Source organism: Hippichthys cyanospilos, chromosome 11 (assembly GCF_059441005.1).
Source record: "Hippichthys cyanospilos isolate Australia breed blue-spotted pipefish chromosome 11, RoL_Hcya_1.0, whole genome shotgun sequence".
In the NCBI taxonomy this organism is placed as follows: domain Eukaryota; kingdom Metazoa; phylum Chordata; class Actinopteri; order Syngnathiformes; family Syngnathidae; genus Hippichthys; species Hippichthys cyanospilos.
The window spans coordinates 14,667,642-14,681,123 of record NC_142379.1 but is presented as its reverse complement, the minus strand read 5'-3'; the positions used below and the strand labels follow the sequence as shown (position 1 = coordinate 14,681,123).

Sequence of the window (13,482 nt, the reverse complement as noted above, 5' to 3'; positions counted from 1 at the left end):
GCGACTTCACCCCAGTCCAGTAGGTGGGGGCAACGTGTAACTAACCACAAGCCAACCGCTAACATTGAAAATGGCATTGCAACACACCATGTTGTTGAAACCGTTGTATTGTATGCTAATTGTCATGTGACTAAAACCGGAAAACTTTACAGTTGACCTTGCTGTATAAGCTAGGCTAATGAACATGCCCGTGGTTAGATTACATGATTGTTTGAAGCGGAAACTGCTTTTTTACGACTTTAACATGGCTGATGTCTTTATACAAAACTTAAATACATGCATTTTATTTTATTTATAAAATATGATACAAATGAATGAAACCTAGACATCAGAAATTGTCATCACTGACCCATTTGGGGTTAAACCTTTGACACATTTTGTTGAACATGCAACTAGGTAAAACACACACCGGATTCCCCAGATATGCAGTGGTGCATTGACTTAGTAGTTTCATGCATTCCATGACCACGTTTGTCACAAAAAATACACATCTCAAATCCTTTTTTTCTTATTGAAATGAATGCAAAGGCCATTGATGGCAACCCCCATGTCACACCCCTTCTGATGTTTGCAACTTGGCCACCAGGGGGCTGTATAATACAGCCATAGATACAAAAAGAAGAGTTTCACAAATCACTTAGTAAGCTGCCTCAATATTGGTAATTTCTGATGAAAGATATATAATACTTGTATTGCTTCACCACCAAACATCCATTGCTTGAGGGGTTAAAACACCGAAACTATTAATACTATTCATTAGCCTCTAAATCACATTTTGCATTGTGTGTTAGCGATGCTAATTTTGCATTAAAAAAGCATAGATTTCCTAAGACAAAGTTGTGTGTTATATTAAAAAAAACATCATGTCAAATCTATGCACATCATTGGCTTGTCCATTACTCTTTTTGTGATCCTTTCGCAGCAAAATTCTAATATTTGACAATCGCTGAAGAGCAATTACACATTTTGTTCTTTGAGACAGGTTGATTCTGTCATGCCTCATTAAAACGTTTTTTCTGTAATATGTCACTGCTAGTCTACACAATGTGAGTGAGTGAGTGAGTGAGTGAGTGAGTGAGTGAGTGAGTGAGTGAGTGAGTGAGCGAGCGAGTGAGCGAGCGAGCGAGCGAGTGTCCTCACTGGTGGAGCTGGAGCTGGAGACACTGGAAGAATCGCTGCCGGGAGAGGGCGTGTCCGTCCTCAGGGTGTACCTTTGTCCTCCCCCTTCCGTTGCAGCCTCATTGTCAGGACGCACGCTTGCCCCCTCCTCACAGCCGTTCAGGTTGCTGAAGGTAATCCTGGCGTTCAGGATGTGGTAGAGAGGGATCTCTGCAGGGGACGAGAAACGACTTTTAATGCATTTTTATCCTTTCGAAAAGAAAGCTTTTCTTGGCCCATCACGCCCTCTTCTCCTACTGCTTCCCTCCATTCGTGTATGCTATTTAACCTTTTTTAACATTTTTCTTCCCGCAACCTTCTGTTCTTCCACCCGGTGTCCTCGACACTCACCGATCTTGACGGGAAAGCCGGGCGGCAAGCGCAGCATAATAAAGTCACGCAGCTTGGCGAACAGCGCGTTGGAAATGGCCATCAGGTCGATGATAGGCGCCACTTGTTCTGCCAGCGAGAGAGGATGGGACTCGCACAGCCACAGCTTTGCTTTGAATCTGGACAAAAACAGATTGACTAATTAACATTACATTTCGTTCAGCTAGGTCGACGCTTAAAATCTTCATTTTTGTGTTTTGCTGCCTGACTATTGCTGACACAGACATCGATCAAAGAATCTGTTAACGTTGGCAATCAGCGGGCCTCTGAGCCGTCTTGGGCCGATCGAAATTGGAAATGGATCTGTTAATGAGCGTGGCACTGAAAGAAGCCTAACAGATTTCCTCATCATCATGTCATGTCGCCTCGAATTACACAGCGGTGAACAGTGAGATGAATACTAAACATGACAAAGAGGCCAACGCAGTCAAGTAGATAACATGCAGTACCTGGGCGCTGCCCGTAATGAGCTCCGTTTTCTGAAGCAGCAGCTGTCTAATACGGCCTCCCCTACATTTAAAACCTAGATTCTTTCATTCAATTTCATGTGCTCAGCGCCTTCAAAATCAGAAGTGCTTGTCCACGTAACCTAGACTCGTTTGGACTTTAGCCAGTTAGACTTTGAAATCTCGTGACTGGGATAAATGGCTTAGAAAAATGTCCAGGACTGTCATATCCTCTGATTGATTAATTAGAGCAAAACTGTTTTGAGATGAGTTTCTATACTCACTGTAAATGGTACAGATGGATGGATCACACAAAAAAACAGTTGGCTTAAAAAAAAATACAATTATGGGCCATAAAAGGACCAACCCAATAAATGAGTCACTTTGATCAAACTTTCCGGTTTGATTTCCACAAATAAAAACAAAAGCTTGTTTTATGAAAAAATACAACATCAGAAATTTACATCAAATTTTGTATTCTATTTGTGGTTTCCAACACCATGTATGATCAATGACTCCCAAAAACTTTGTTTCAATTTCACTAGCTTTTTATTTGATTTTTACAAAATAAATTATTGTGATTTTCATGAAGTATTATCATGATCATTTCATTAAGTAAATTATAAATAATTCACATTCCAATATGGAACCCTGAGGAATCCTAGTTTACGTACCCTTCTTAAACATCTCAGTTAACAACTTTAATTCCATAACTAATGAGTAATAAGTTCAGCAATTACAATGAAGGGCTTTATTGTGCATTTATGGCACCAGCCATATTGATGTGATATAAACGACTCTAATATGTCATATTGTCACGGGTTAAACATTGATAATATAGCCGTCCATTATTAGTCATGCCCATTTGCTCCACGGCAGCTAATATGCATTACTTTGAAATTTAAAACAATATTTTGTTTGCAAAGTCACTGTAATGGTGCTGGAGTACGAAATAAAGCGTTGCTTTTGTCATATGGCCAGCATGTTAAAGGGGTGGTGAGCATGTCTGCCCCCTGAGGGTTTTTTTTTTTTAAATCTTACCTCTGGTAAGTCTTCTATGTGCTTGGTAGCTTTTCTACAGGTGTTGCAGAACCCTCTCACATTTTAAAAGCATGCCTGACCCCGAACGTTTAGGTCCCTTTCCAAAATTAGACGACAGTGGCAATCCTCTCAGTGGCGGTGGGTGTGAGGCTAGCAGGAGACGAATTGAAATGTGTTGCTTCACTTCTTTTTTTTTTTTTGGTTCGGTCAGCACGTGTATACTAGGACTTGTCTCCATGACAACATTACATAGACAGCTCCTGTTAGTGGGTCACTGAGTTCACTGCTCTGCCTACAAATTTCAATTTTCACCGACACTTTACACGTTGTGCGAGCCAAGATTGCATGAAAATGGTGTGTTCATAAAAATGGTGTGCAAGAACACTCTAGCTGTAATGGAAAATTCTAATTTGAAACAGCCTTAAGAGACAAAGAATAAGTATTTTGGAGACATTTCCTAAAATAAAATCTGAGAGGAGAAAACAAAAAAAATGCACTGAAATCACATCAAGGTGCAAGCAAGATTCTTATTTTTTTATTTTACATTTTCTAAAAGCAACAGAGTGCTGTACATGTATGGGTTAGCACAAGAAAGACTGAATTCTTATTTAGTTAAGTGACTCACAAACAGCATTGCACCACTAATGCTCAGTGTTGTTGAGATGAGTTGAAAAAAAAGTTTGTTGGGCATGCTATGATTAAAATGACATTATTGTTGTTGTTTAGAATATTGTAATATTGCATGTGGCTGCACATGAGAAATAATTCAGGATGGAAAATACATAGACCCTAACTATAAATAAAAATTCTTTGTGACAGAGTAATATTTGTATGGGTGTACTATCTGCGGCTGCATCCATCTTTAGCAGCATATGCTAACAAGGCTTGTTTATATTTTTTCTGCATGCTCAAACTCAAAAGAAGAAGAAAAGATTCATGTAGCCTGACTTCTAAAGCTTCCAATACTGAAAGCAACATGTGCAAACAGTGCTGTTCACCGGGTTTTTTATTTTGTCATAGTTACAGTGTTGGGCAAGTTACTTCAAAATCGTAATGCATTATTTATTACTTATTACAGTCATTTCAAATGAATTATTTACATTACATTATTACTGCATTTGAAATGTAAGGCATTATACTACTATTGCCTTACTTTTACTGTATATTACTCTCACCACCATAAACCGCCATAACTGGAAATATGGAATTGTCACTCTAAATGTAGCTCATTACGCCCATTAGCCACAGTTGGTTTAAGCATAAAACCAGTGCAAATCATTTCATCTGTATTGTATTGTAAACCTTTAAAGACAAGATACAAAATCTTTTGTTTTGCATATTCATCCCTTTATTATTTAGCTTCACAGCATATTGATGCATTGCTTATGCTGTAGGCAAAAACAGTTAGTGCATTTCACAATTTCAATGTTTATATTTAAATTCAAGTTCATTCGGCTAGGTGAAGGACAGATATTTGAAAAATAGATGGTTTCGGTGGGGCTAATGTTAGCGGCGAGCCAACAGCATTGTTTTTGTGTTTAACGTACAGTTTAAAATGATATTTGTATGCTTCATCTTGATACAAATTGACTATTTATTGAACTATTTATAGACTAATTAATAGCAATTGTACAGTGGAAATTGCCTTAGTTTACCCTGTCGTTATTGCTAGTTGCGACAGGGATGGTCTTGCTGTTTTGTGCTTGTATGGTTTCTGATTAGGGCATACTGTACGTGTGGGTTTATTCCATGGGCTACAATGTCGGAAGCCAATCCAAGATCTTGAAAAGTCTTAAACTTTGCCTTATCACCTTTAATTAAAAGCTGTTATGTGGCAGTTTTTCTAAATAACTCAAAAATATAAACAATATACAAATTTGTGTTTATTGAGGACTTTTTTTTGAGGGGGGTAGCGGCTCTAAAATTAAAAAGCTGGGAAACCTCAGATCTAATTGGCCTTAGACGTGAATGTGAGTGTGACTGGTCATTTGTCTAATGTATAAGTGGCTGGCGATCAATTCCAAATCAGCTTGGATTGCCTCCAGATCACCTGCAACTCTCATGAGGACAAGCAGTATGCAAAATGGAATATAATTACTATCACCGGTGGTATTATTTGGGGGTGCTAAATATACCCATGGCAGCTAATAAGAAAGCAATTTGGCCAATGCAGCCTGCTAAGTAAAATCAAGACATAAATGTGAGTCCCAGTGTTATTTGTAGTTTGTCAGCTTGACAGCTACTTGGCGGCCGTGTCTACAGGGCAACATCGCTGTATGCATGGTTGCTTCTTTCTGCTTTTTTGCAAAGCTGCCTGTCAGCTTGGAACACTGCTTCCTAACCTCTGGGTCTTGGTGGTGAGTTGGCACGGGTGCCCGATGTCCCTCAGCGTGGGAGAAGAGCCTGGGTTGAAGTATTCCTCGGCGCTTAGCGCCGCAGGGTTGGTCACCGCCGGAGTTGACATCTGGGTCACCAAGGCCTGCAGAGCCAAGGCACATACAGTAATTACAAATAAATAAGAGTAGAAAGGAAAAATATGTTCAGAACTTCAAATGCCATATTCAATCCTATTTTAATAATAGACCCAGCCTGGACCTCACAGTCTTTATTATGACCCAAATAGTATTTTTTCTGTACATCCCAACAGCAAGAGAAACATGACTTCCAAGAAATATGAATGTACAGTACTTAAGATGGCCGCACATGTATGTGGCCATATTTAGAGTTGCAAATGTAAATTTTGATGATTATTGAGAACTTTTCATGCAATATATAGTTTATTGATGTGCATTTACGTGACCCCTTAAGTCTGGGCTCTGACGACAGGCCTGTGCCAAGACTCACCCCGTTGTTTGGGCCCATGTGTTGCTCTGCAATCCCGAGAAAGTTCTGCAGGGGGGTCTTCCCACCTGCTCAGACAAAAACAATAAGATGCATCTTTCCATAAATACTTTAAATATAAATAAGCCCCTTGCCAGTCAATTGCAGGAAAAAGAAGAAGTTTTACTTTGCAGTGGCAGCAGACTGGACTGTACTTTAAAAAAATATTTTACTTTCCACACCCTGCCTTGTATTACACAGTCCATTGCTAATATTGCAGGTATGTGTGTGTGTGTGTGTGTGTGTGTGTGTGTGTGTGTGTGTGTGTGTGTGTGTGTGTGCGTGTGTGCGTGTGTGCGTGTGTGTGTGTGTACATATATACTTGTGTTGCCAGCTGTAGTTACAGAACAAGTGTTTGGGTATGTTTTAGTGTTGTATATTAAATACATAAAGACATTTTTCTTGTTAATGTGTTAAAAAGTCCATTTATGACATTCAGTATTTGTGGTAACTAACTAACATTTTTCTCTGCTTTGCCTATGAATGTCATTCATATTTGTCACTGAACATTTTTTTAGGTGTTTTGTGCTTGTGTGCGCATTGAGTTGAATTATGTCCAAAATGCACTACAAAATAAAGCTGAATTCCTCCCTTAAAAGGTGTAAATGCATCAAACCATACCAAATCATTCCACTATACAAAATAATGAGTTATGTAACAAATGAAATTACTAAAGAGATGTGTCTTTGAAGGAAAGGAAATGCCACTTTTTGAGTACGTTTATGTCATTGATACTGTAAAATGTCAGAAACTTATTGCGTCATTCTTGCAAACTCAGGTGTAGTACCACATGGAACTGAATTGCAATCCCACTGTATCAAAACAAAATAGGATCGTCTTTAAAATAAACCGCACTTGAATCGTATTGTTACGCCTTTATTGAGATACATGTTGAATTGTATCTTATTAGAGAGACACAAATCCCGTGTGTTTGTGATTGGCTGCTTGTCTAGTTTGATTCATGGCTGAACGTGTAGAGGTATTGATTAGTGGAGCTCTCTTTTTTTAATTTTTCACACTTTATCGGTGGTAGAATATCAGTTTCATTGTAGGTCATACATTACCCTCGCAACAGAAAGAAAAGACAACTATCAAGCGACAGCTAAAAAAAAAAAAAAAAATTATAACGCAGCATAATCGCCCTGCTCCCACCCCCAACCTAGAAATTGTCATAATTGAAGTCTTATATATGGCATCCAAATGTGATGTGTTCTTCTGTGGACAAAAAGTTAAGCAGAATATCCACATTTGAGTTATCTTGCATTGGGGGTTGTGACATGGTAGAATTAAGATGATTGGACGTTTTTAATGATCTTTAATGACACATAAATAACTCTCCAAAGGTTTCTATTTGTGGTCTGGGAGACTCAGGGTGATGCCATTGAGCAGGATTAGCCTCAGCTATAATACTCAATGTTGGAGGTCAATGCGGCCCAGGGGGTCACACACAACACCAAGTGACAACATACAATATTAGCTGATAATTTAAAGAAAACCTTTAATCTTATTCTTGTTCTGGTCTGACAGATGGTCTGTCCTTGTTCTGGTGATAAGCTCCACATTTGACGCAGCATACACCTAAAATGGAGGGAAAGATAAAAAAGATGGTGGTGAACAAGCAATAAAGTACCAAACGACTGCTTGGTGCGATGCTGAATAACGACTCATTTTTATTGCTATAATAAACATACAAAAAACATGAACCAGACAACAATGCACTACAGAATCCAGTCTATTACACTATGACATACATTGGGAAGCATCATCAGGCTATGCGTCACAACCACCAAGTCAAATATACCAAAAAACAACAAAGAGGAAAGTAGCTAAACTGAGCGTTTCCGTTTATGTTGCAAATTCTAAATCAGCGACGCAGAAAATAGCAATTATTACTGCGGCTTGTCGGACTTGCTTTTAAAGCACTGGTGATTGATGGTCCTCGATTCCTGACACTTGTCTCCGATCGATCCCTGGTGTCGCTTGAGCTAACAAATGGGGTCTAGGGTATCTGTATTGTTTGTCTAAGTCACAATAGAAACATCTTTTTCTCTGTGTTTTGTTGGAGGCCATTAATGAAGGGACAAGGCTAACACACATTCCGATGATAAAATTACAAGCATTCGAAGCAATTGTTGTGGATAAAATATCGTTGAACTTCTTCTGGAAAGCACACATGTTGAAGTGTCACTGCAGGAACTATCAAGTGAGGTTTGACATTGGTGAATTGTCCGGACAGTGTGAGAGCCTCAACAGCCTGCCAGTAATCTCCCTACCTTGGCTTCGTATCCATTCACAGTCTCTGTCTTCTCGCTTCTCCAGCCCAGAATGCCGGTTTTGTTCCTGAAATCAACAAACATTACATAAATAAACCAGCTCTCTCTCAAAAAAAAAGATAGAGAGATAGATAGATAGATAGATAGATAGATAGATAGATAGATAGATAGATAGATAGATAGATAGATAGATAGATAGATAGATAGATAGATAGATAGATAGATAGATAGATAGATAGATAGATAGATAGATAGATAGATAGATAGAAATTAAAGAAATTAAGTATTCGTATGTGCGTAAACCCTTATTTTGGTAAAATAGTGATAGGAAAATGAAGCTTTGCTGCTTCATAAACTTGTAATACTGTACCTCAACAAACCATGCAGCTGAGCTGCAGTGTAGCGCCCCTTGTGTATCACACGTGAGTCCTCCTCTGCTCCTCTGCTGCAGGAGCCAATCACATTGTCCTTTTCCTGGTTTGTCGGTGTCAGTATCACCGTAAGTTTGGTACTGCAGCTAACTATCGCTGGTAATGTGGTTAACAAGATATCATATGCGACTTTCACGGCGCGTTTTATGTGATATTGTACAAAGTCGGGCGCGAGCAGTCAACATTAAATGACAGAATCCACATTGTACTATTAATTGATACACATAGTAGTCGAGTGATTGATTTGATCATTTTAAAAATTTTGTTGTTTTAAACCAAGTGCCCATATTTAAGTTAAAATTGGATGTGTTGAATCAGAAAGAATACATGTACTTTATACGTTTATTGGTAAGCCAAGCCCGTGTTGCTCACTGAAGGTTTGTTTTGATTTTATTTACATATTTCTTTTAATTTAGCAGGGTAAATGTTTGTTATAATAGTTTTTATAATGTAGAAAAATGTCAATTTACCAAAACATAGTTTGAAATGATATGTTTTAGAGCTGTCATTTCAACACTGTGATACCACGATACAGTGATATTTTTGCTCAAGGTTATCATACAGGCGGAGTCTGATATCGTCCCTTGCCTAAATGCAACAGATACTAACTGCATTATAAAACAGTGGACCAGATTAGCCAAAGATTGCATGGCTTTCGCTTAGTGCTAACTTGGAAAAATGGAGTATTTGCATGTGTTTATGAGTTAAAATGCTTATATTTGGCAGAGAACTTGCCATCTTTTCGAATGAGCCTCATTGTTAAACAACTTCTAATTCACTGACATTGATGCAAAAGGCAGTTTTGAAGGAGCAAATAACAGCAGCTGGAAGCTCGTGTAAAAGGGAGCTCCTCAGTGGAACTTCACATTATAGCACCGGGACATTTGAAAATGCTTCATGTAAGAAAGCACACCATTGGTTTATGTGAGAACTTGCATACAGATTCCTCATAAATGATTGAAGTGCATGTGTACATTCGCATGCTACCTACTGTGACTTCCACCAACAATCCTGGCTAAATGTAGCTCCTACTGGACATATCCTCTATTACATCAAGATATTTCCTTGAAACCAATTATCGTACTATTTTGCCTGTAGCTAGTACTTTTGCACCATCTTCTGTCATCCTCAAGCAACATATAAAGAAAAATAATTGTGAATAGCTGAGTTTTCCATCAAATAGCCATGAATAGGTTCATTCATAAATTTAAATAACAAATTATGAATGCAGGGTGGGAGTTCACATTATAATCATGTCTTCAAAAATTAAACTTGCAACATTTTCTACTCATGGCCAAAATATATCCTTAGCCTGTATGGTGCGCCTCGCTGTGGCTTGCTCACATGCATTCTAAATAAATAATTAGCATGTAAGAAGGAAGCACTGACAAGCAAAATGCAATGTTGACACTTTAACCTACAAACCTGACGAAAAGCTCAATTTCACCTCACACCACTGCGGTATATCGCCAAATTGCTTTTTAGTCTTCTTTGTCTTTCACCTTTTTATTCTGCCTGTGTATAAGTGGTCAGATGTGTGTAAAGAAATCAGTAGCATGAAGTATTATACTTAAAGACAGCCAGAGTCAAGTGGGCTGAAACAAATTACTTGAGTGTCAAGAGGGGATTGGGGAGATAAGTTTAATGTATTACCTTGCCTTTTTCATGTGCTTGTGAAAAACTTTTTTGTTTCCTTAATTGAAGGTTGGAGTCAGAGGCTGCTGAGTTGACTTTACATTTCATTCATGTTTCAGATTCAAAATGAGTTGTGGTTAAATTTAAGTTGGTCTAATTGTTCCCTATGAGTAGCAGTCAGGAACGTTTTACAGTATTTTGCTGAGGTGTAATTGGCCTGTGACTGTGATAAATACAGACATATGCTTCATAGGCTAAACCTACGAAAGTGCAGTTTGTGTGAAACATTATTAAACCTGTGTCATAGCATCATGTTAGATGCTAAATTTCATCAATTTTATCATTAAAGGGACAACTGATTGGTTTAAACATTGGCATTGGTCTGTAGGTAGAAATTATGTCATGCGCATTCCTACTCTTGGCCACTTGGACATAGGTTGACCTATATAAAATCGATCTGCACGGCATTTTAGATTGTGAGCTCAGATGAAGAAAAACGATTATTAGGTGACAAACTAAAAAGTATTGATGATTGTTTTTACATGTTAAAGTGGGCAAGCGTAGAAATGAGTGTGAGGATTTTTGTGCTGATTTGTCAGTTTTCAGACATTCATATCCACTATTTTACTATAGCTAGTCAGTAGCTTTTTGGCCTGTATGCATACACTCTGGAGGTGGATTCCATGTGGACTGTCTGATTTATAACGACCCGCAATTAGGCTTACAAAAACCTTTTGGAATGCCCTGTGTTTGGGCAACAACATTGCATCAGGCATGACCGAATTGTACCAGCTGCTCATATGTTCTCATTAACATGGCATGGAGAGGGTGATTTTTGTGATATTTTGAATGAATTGTATTGAATTGTGCAGTAGCAGAGTTGATCACATAGAATTTTGGGGCCAAATGATCTCGGTTTTTGACTTCGGCGATGTACATACAATGGTTTTGAACAGACACATTTTTCTAGCCGGTGGAAGCACAGAGCACTATGAGGAAGAAACTCATCAAGTTAGGTCAGTATCAAACTGCTCACTGGACACTATAGAGGCAGTGGTTGAGAGGAAGACATTTTAAAAAAAACATACATCAATCATGCATGATCCCGCTCACCCACTGTTTGTGTCCCCCTTTCAGGAACAGAACTGAGACATCAACATTGCTACTGCAAGAATGGCATGCTGTATAACAACAATAGGTTTATTGTGTCATACGTATAAAGTATGGTGATAATCTAATATCACTAAGTGCAATCATCGTGTGCCCCCCCCATCCGCATGCATCTACAGTAAATTGTCTGTGGTTTCTATGTTTGATTCTATAACCATTGATAAACCAGTATCCATCACAGCAAGATGGTTTCAGTTTCAGTCTTTGCGGTCCCTTTTTGCTCTGTTTGGAAGTATGTCTGTTTGAAAGTCTCTAGTGCACAGTATTTGGGAAAGCATACTGTTGGATGAAGTACAAATTGCGTGCTGTGTTGTATCTGACCTCTCAAAGGCGATGTTGCGTGTATCCAGCTGAGTGGTCACCACGGCGGCAGACAGTCGGGCCGCCACCTGCTCATCACTGGGCTGCGCTCCCCCCAGTAGGCCCAAACCGGCAGCCGTGCTGCTGCAGGCGCCGCCTTTACCCCGGCCAGGCGAAAGCGCCGCAAGAGAAGAGACGCACAAGGTCTCACAGAACACCAGCTGCCTGTCGTGGTCGACCTCTATCACCTCTGCGTTTGAGTCTGGGATGTGAGGTGAAGATAAGCCGGTAGAAATAGAAGTTAGGGCATTTTAAGTGTGCAAAACAGATGACAATATATATCAGCAAGCGTACAAAGGGCGTGTCAGCGATTGATATGAAGAGGGACCATGTTATTATAGGTTAACAGGTAGAGGAAACAAATAGAGTGGAAGTACATTTTCACAGAGTCTAAAATGAGTCCACGGAAAGGTCAGCAGATGAAAAATTATTTAAGATGCAAGCGGAACAAAGATAAATATAAAATGAGAACGTGGAGCCAGGGGAGATGAATGAGTACACGGAGTTGTGAAGTCATCCCAAAGAAGGGAGCTGGGGGAGGGACAGCATCGTCGAGGAAAAATACAGAAAGTCACACTTGCATTACTATGGGATCTTTTTCATTTCTCACTTACATTCAGTGATAAATAAACAAATATCACAATCTGCTTGGGATGCTCTCCCAATAATTGAGAGACACCTTCTCATTCAATGTGTTTTCTTTAGTTTTATGACTATTTTAGAATAGAAAATACTAGAATAGAATACCCTTATCATCATTGTATACAAATGATATACAATGAAACTGGGAGAGTTGGGAGAGAATTACTTCTCACTGAGATTCTCACTGAGAAGGATGAAAATATGACCGAACGGTGAACACAAGGAATTATGCACAACAAAAAGGTAAAATAACTGAAAACATGTTTGATATTCTAGTTTCTTTAAAATCGTTTCTTTAAAATATTTTAGTTTCTTCAAAATCGCCAACCTTTGCTCTGATTACTGCTTTGCACACCGTTGCCATTCACTTGATCAGCTTCAACAGGTAGTCGGCTGAATTGGTGTTCATTTCATGGTGTGTCTTATCAGGGTAACAGTGAAATTTCTCGCTTTATCAATGGGGTGGGCAACGTCAGTTGTGTTGTGAAGAAATCAGGTTAACACACAGCAGACAGCCACAAGTGTTAAAATTCTGGTGAAATTCATTTTATGGCAAGAACCAATCAGAAAAGCATGTGTCCATTTTTAGTCCAAGTGAATGACAAGGTCCAAACCTTTGGCCTATACTAAATATGTGGAAATTCCATCTTAGTTTGTAAATTGCCACACTGGCATATTAGCAAGTGCAATGTCAGTGTGACATTGGGACGATCTTTCAGAGAGTAGGTCGTGCATTTGCAAACATGACAGAAGATTTGAACCTTGTCCCCTGAAAATGAAGCTCCGATTTCCTCTCTGCCAGGTCATCTGCTCAAATCCGGTGAGAGTTGTGTCAACGCGGAGACATTGACCACTCTTCCAAACCCTGTATGTGTCGCTGGGGCAGATCCGAGACACGAGGGGCACTGAGGAAAAAATAAGAATTGTTTAGAAAGATACTGTAGATAAGATAGTAAAAGACAGCTGGATGTCAGCGACCAGTATGAAACACAGTCAACTTACTTACCCCAGCTGGTAAACTCCCATTTCATCTCCACATAGAAGTCCTGGGCCTGC

General features: G+C 39.1%; 1 protein-coding gene across 2 annotated transcripts in view; it reads right to left on the bottom strand.

The window, feature by feature from the left end:
* Positions 1–13,482, bottom strand: part of ankrd13b (ankyrin repeat domain 13B) — a 41,517-nt gene that overhangs the window by 4,133 nt on the left and 23,902 nt on the right. For both annotated transcript variants that reach the window (XM_088428203.1, XM_088428205.1), the window contains exons 5-13: positions 13,433–13,478; positions 13,188–13,331; positions 11,746–11,986; positions 8,189–8,255; positions 7,412–7,493; positions 5,880–5,944; positions 5,378–5,514; positions 1,510–1,667; positions 1,141–1,329 (exon numbers count right to left, since the gene is read on the bottom strand). In XM_088428203.1, coding sequence (XP_088284329.1) covers positions 1,141–1,329; positions 1,510–1,667; positions 5,378–5,514; positions 5,880–5,944; positions 7,412–7,493; positions 8,189–8,255; positions 11,746–11,986; positions 13,188–13,331; positions 13,433–13,478 — 1,129 coding nt within the window. The remainder of the gene's footprint in view (positions 1–1,140; positions 1,330–1,509; positions 1,668–5,377; positions 5,515–5,879; positions 5,945–7,411; positions 7,494–8,188; positions 8,256–11,745; positions 11,987–13,187; positions 13,332–13,432; positions 13,479–13,482) is intronic.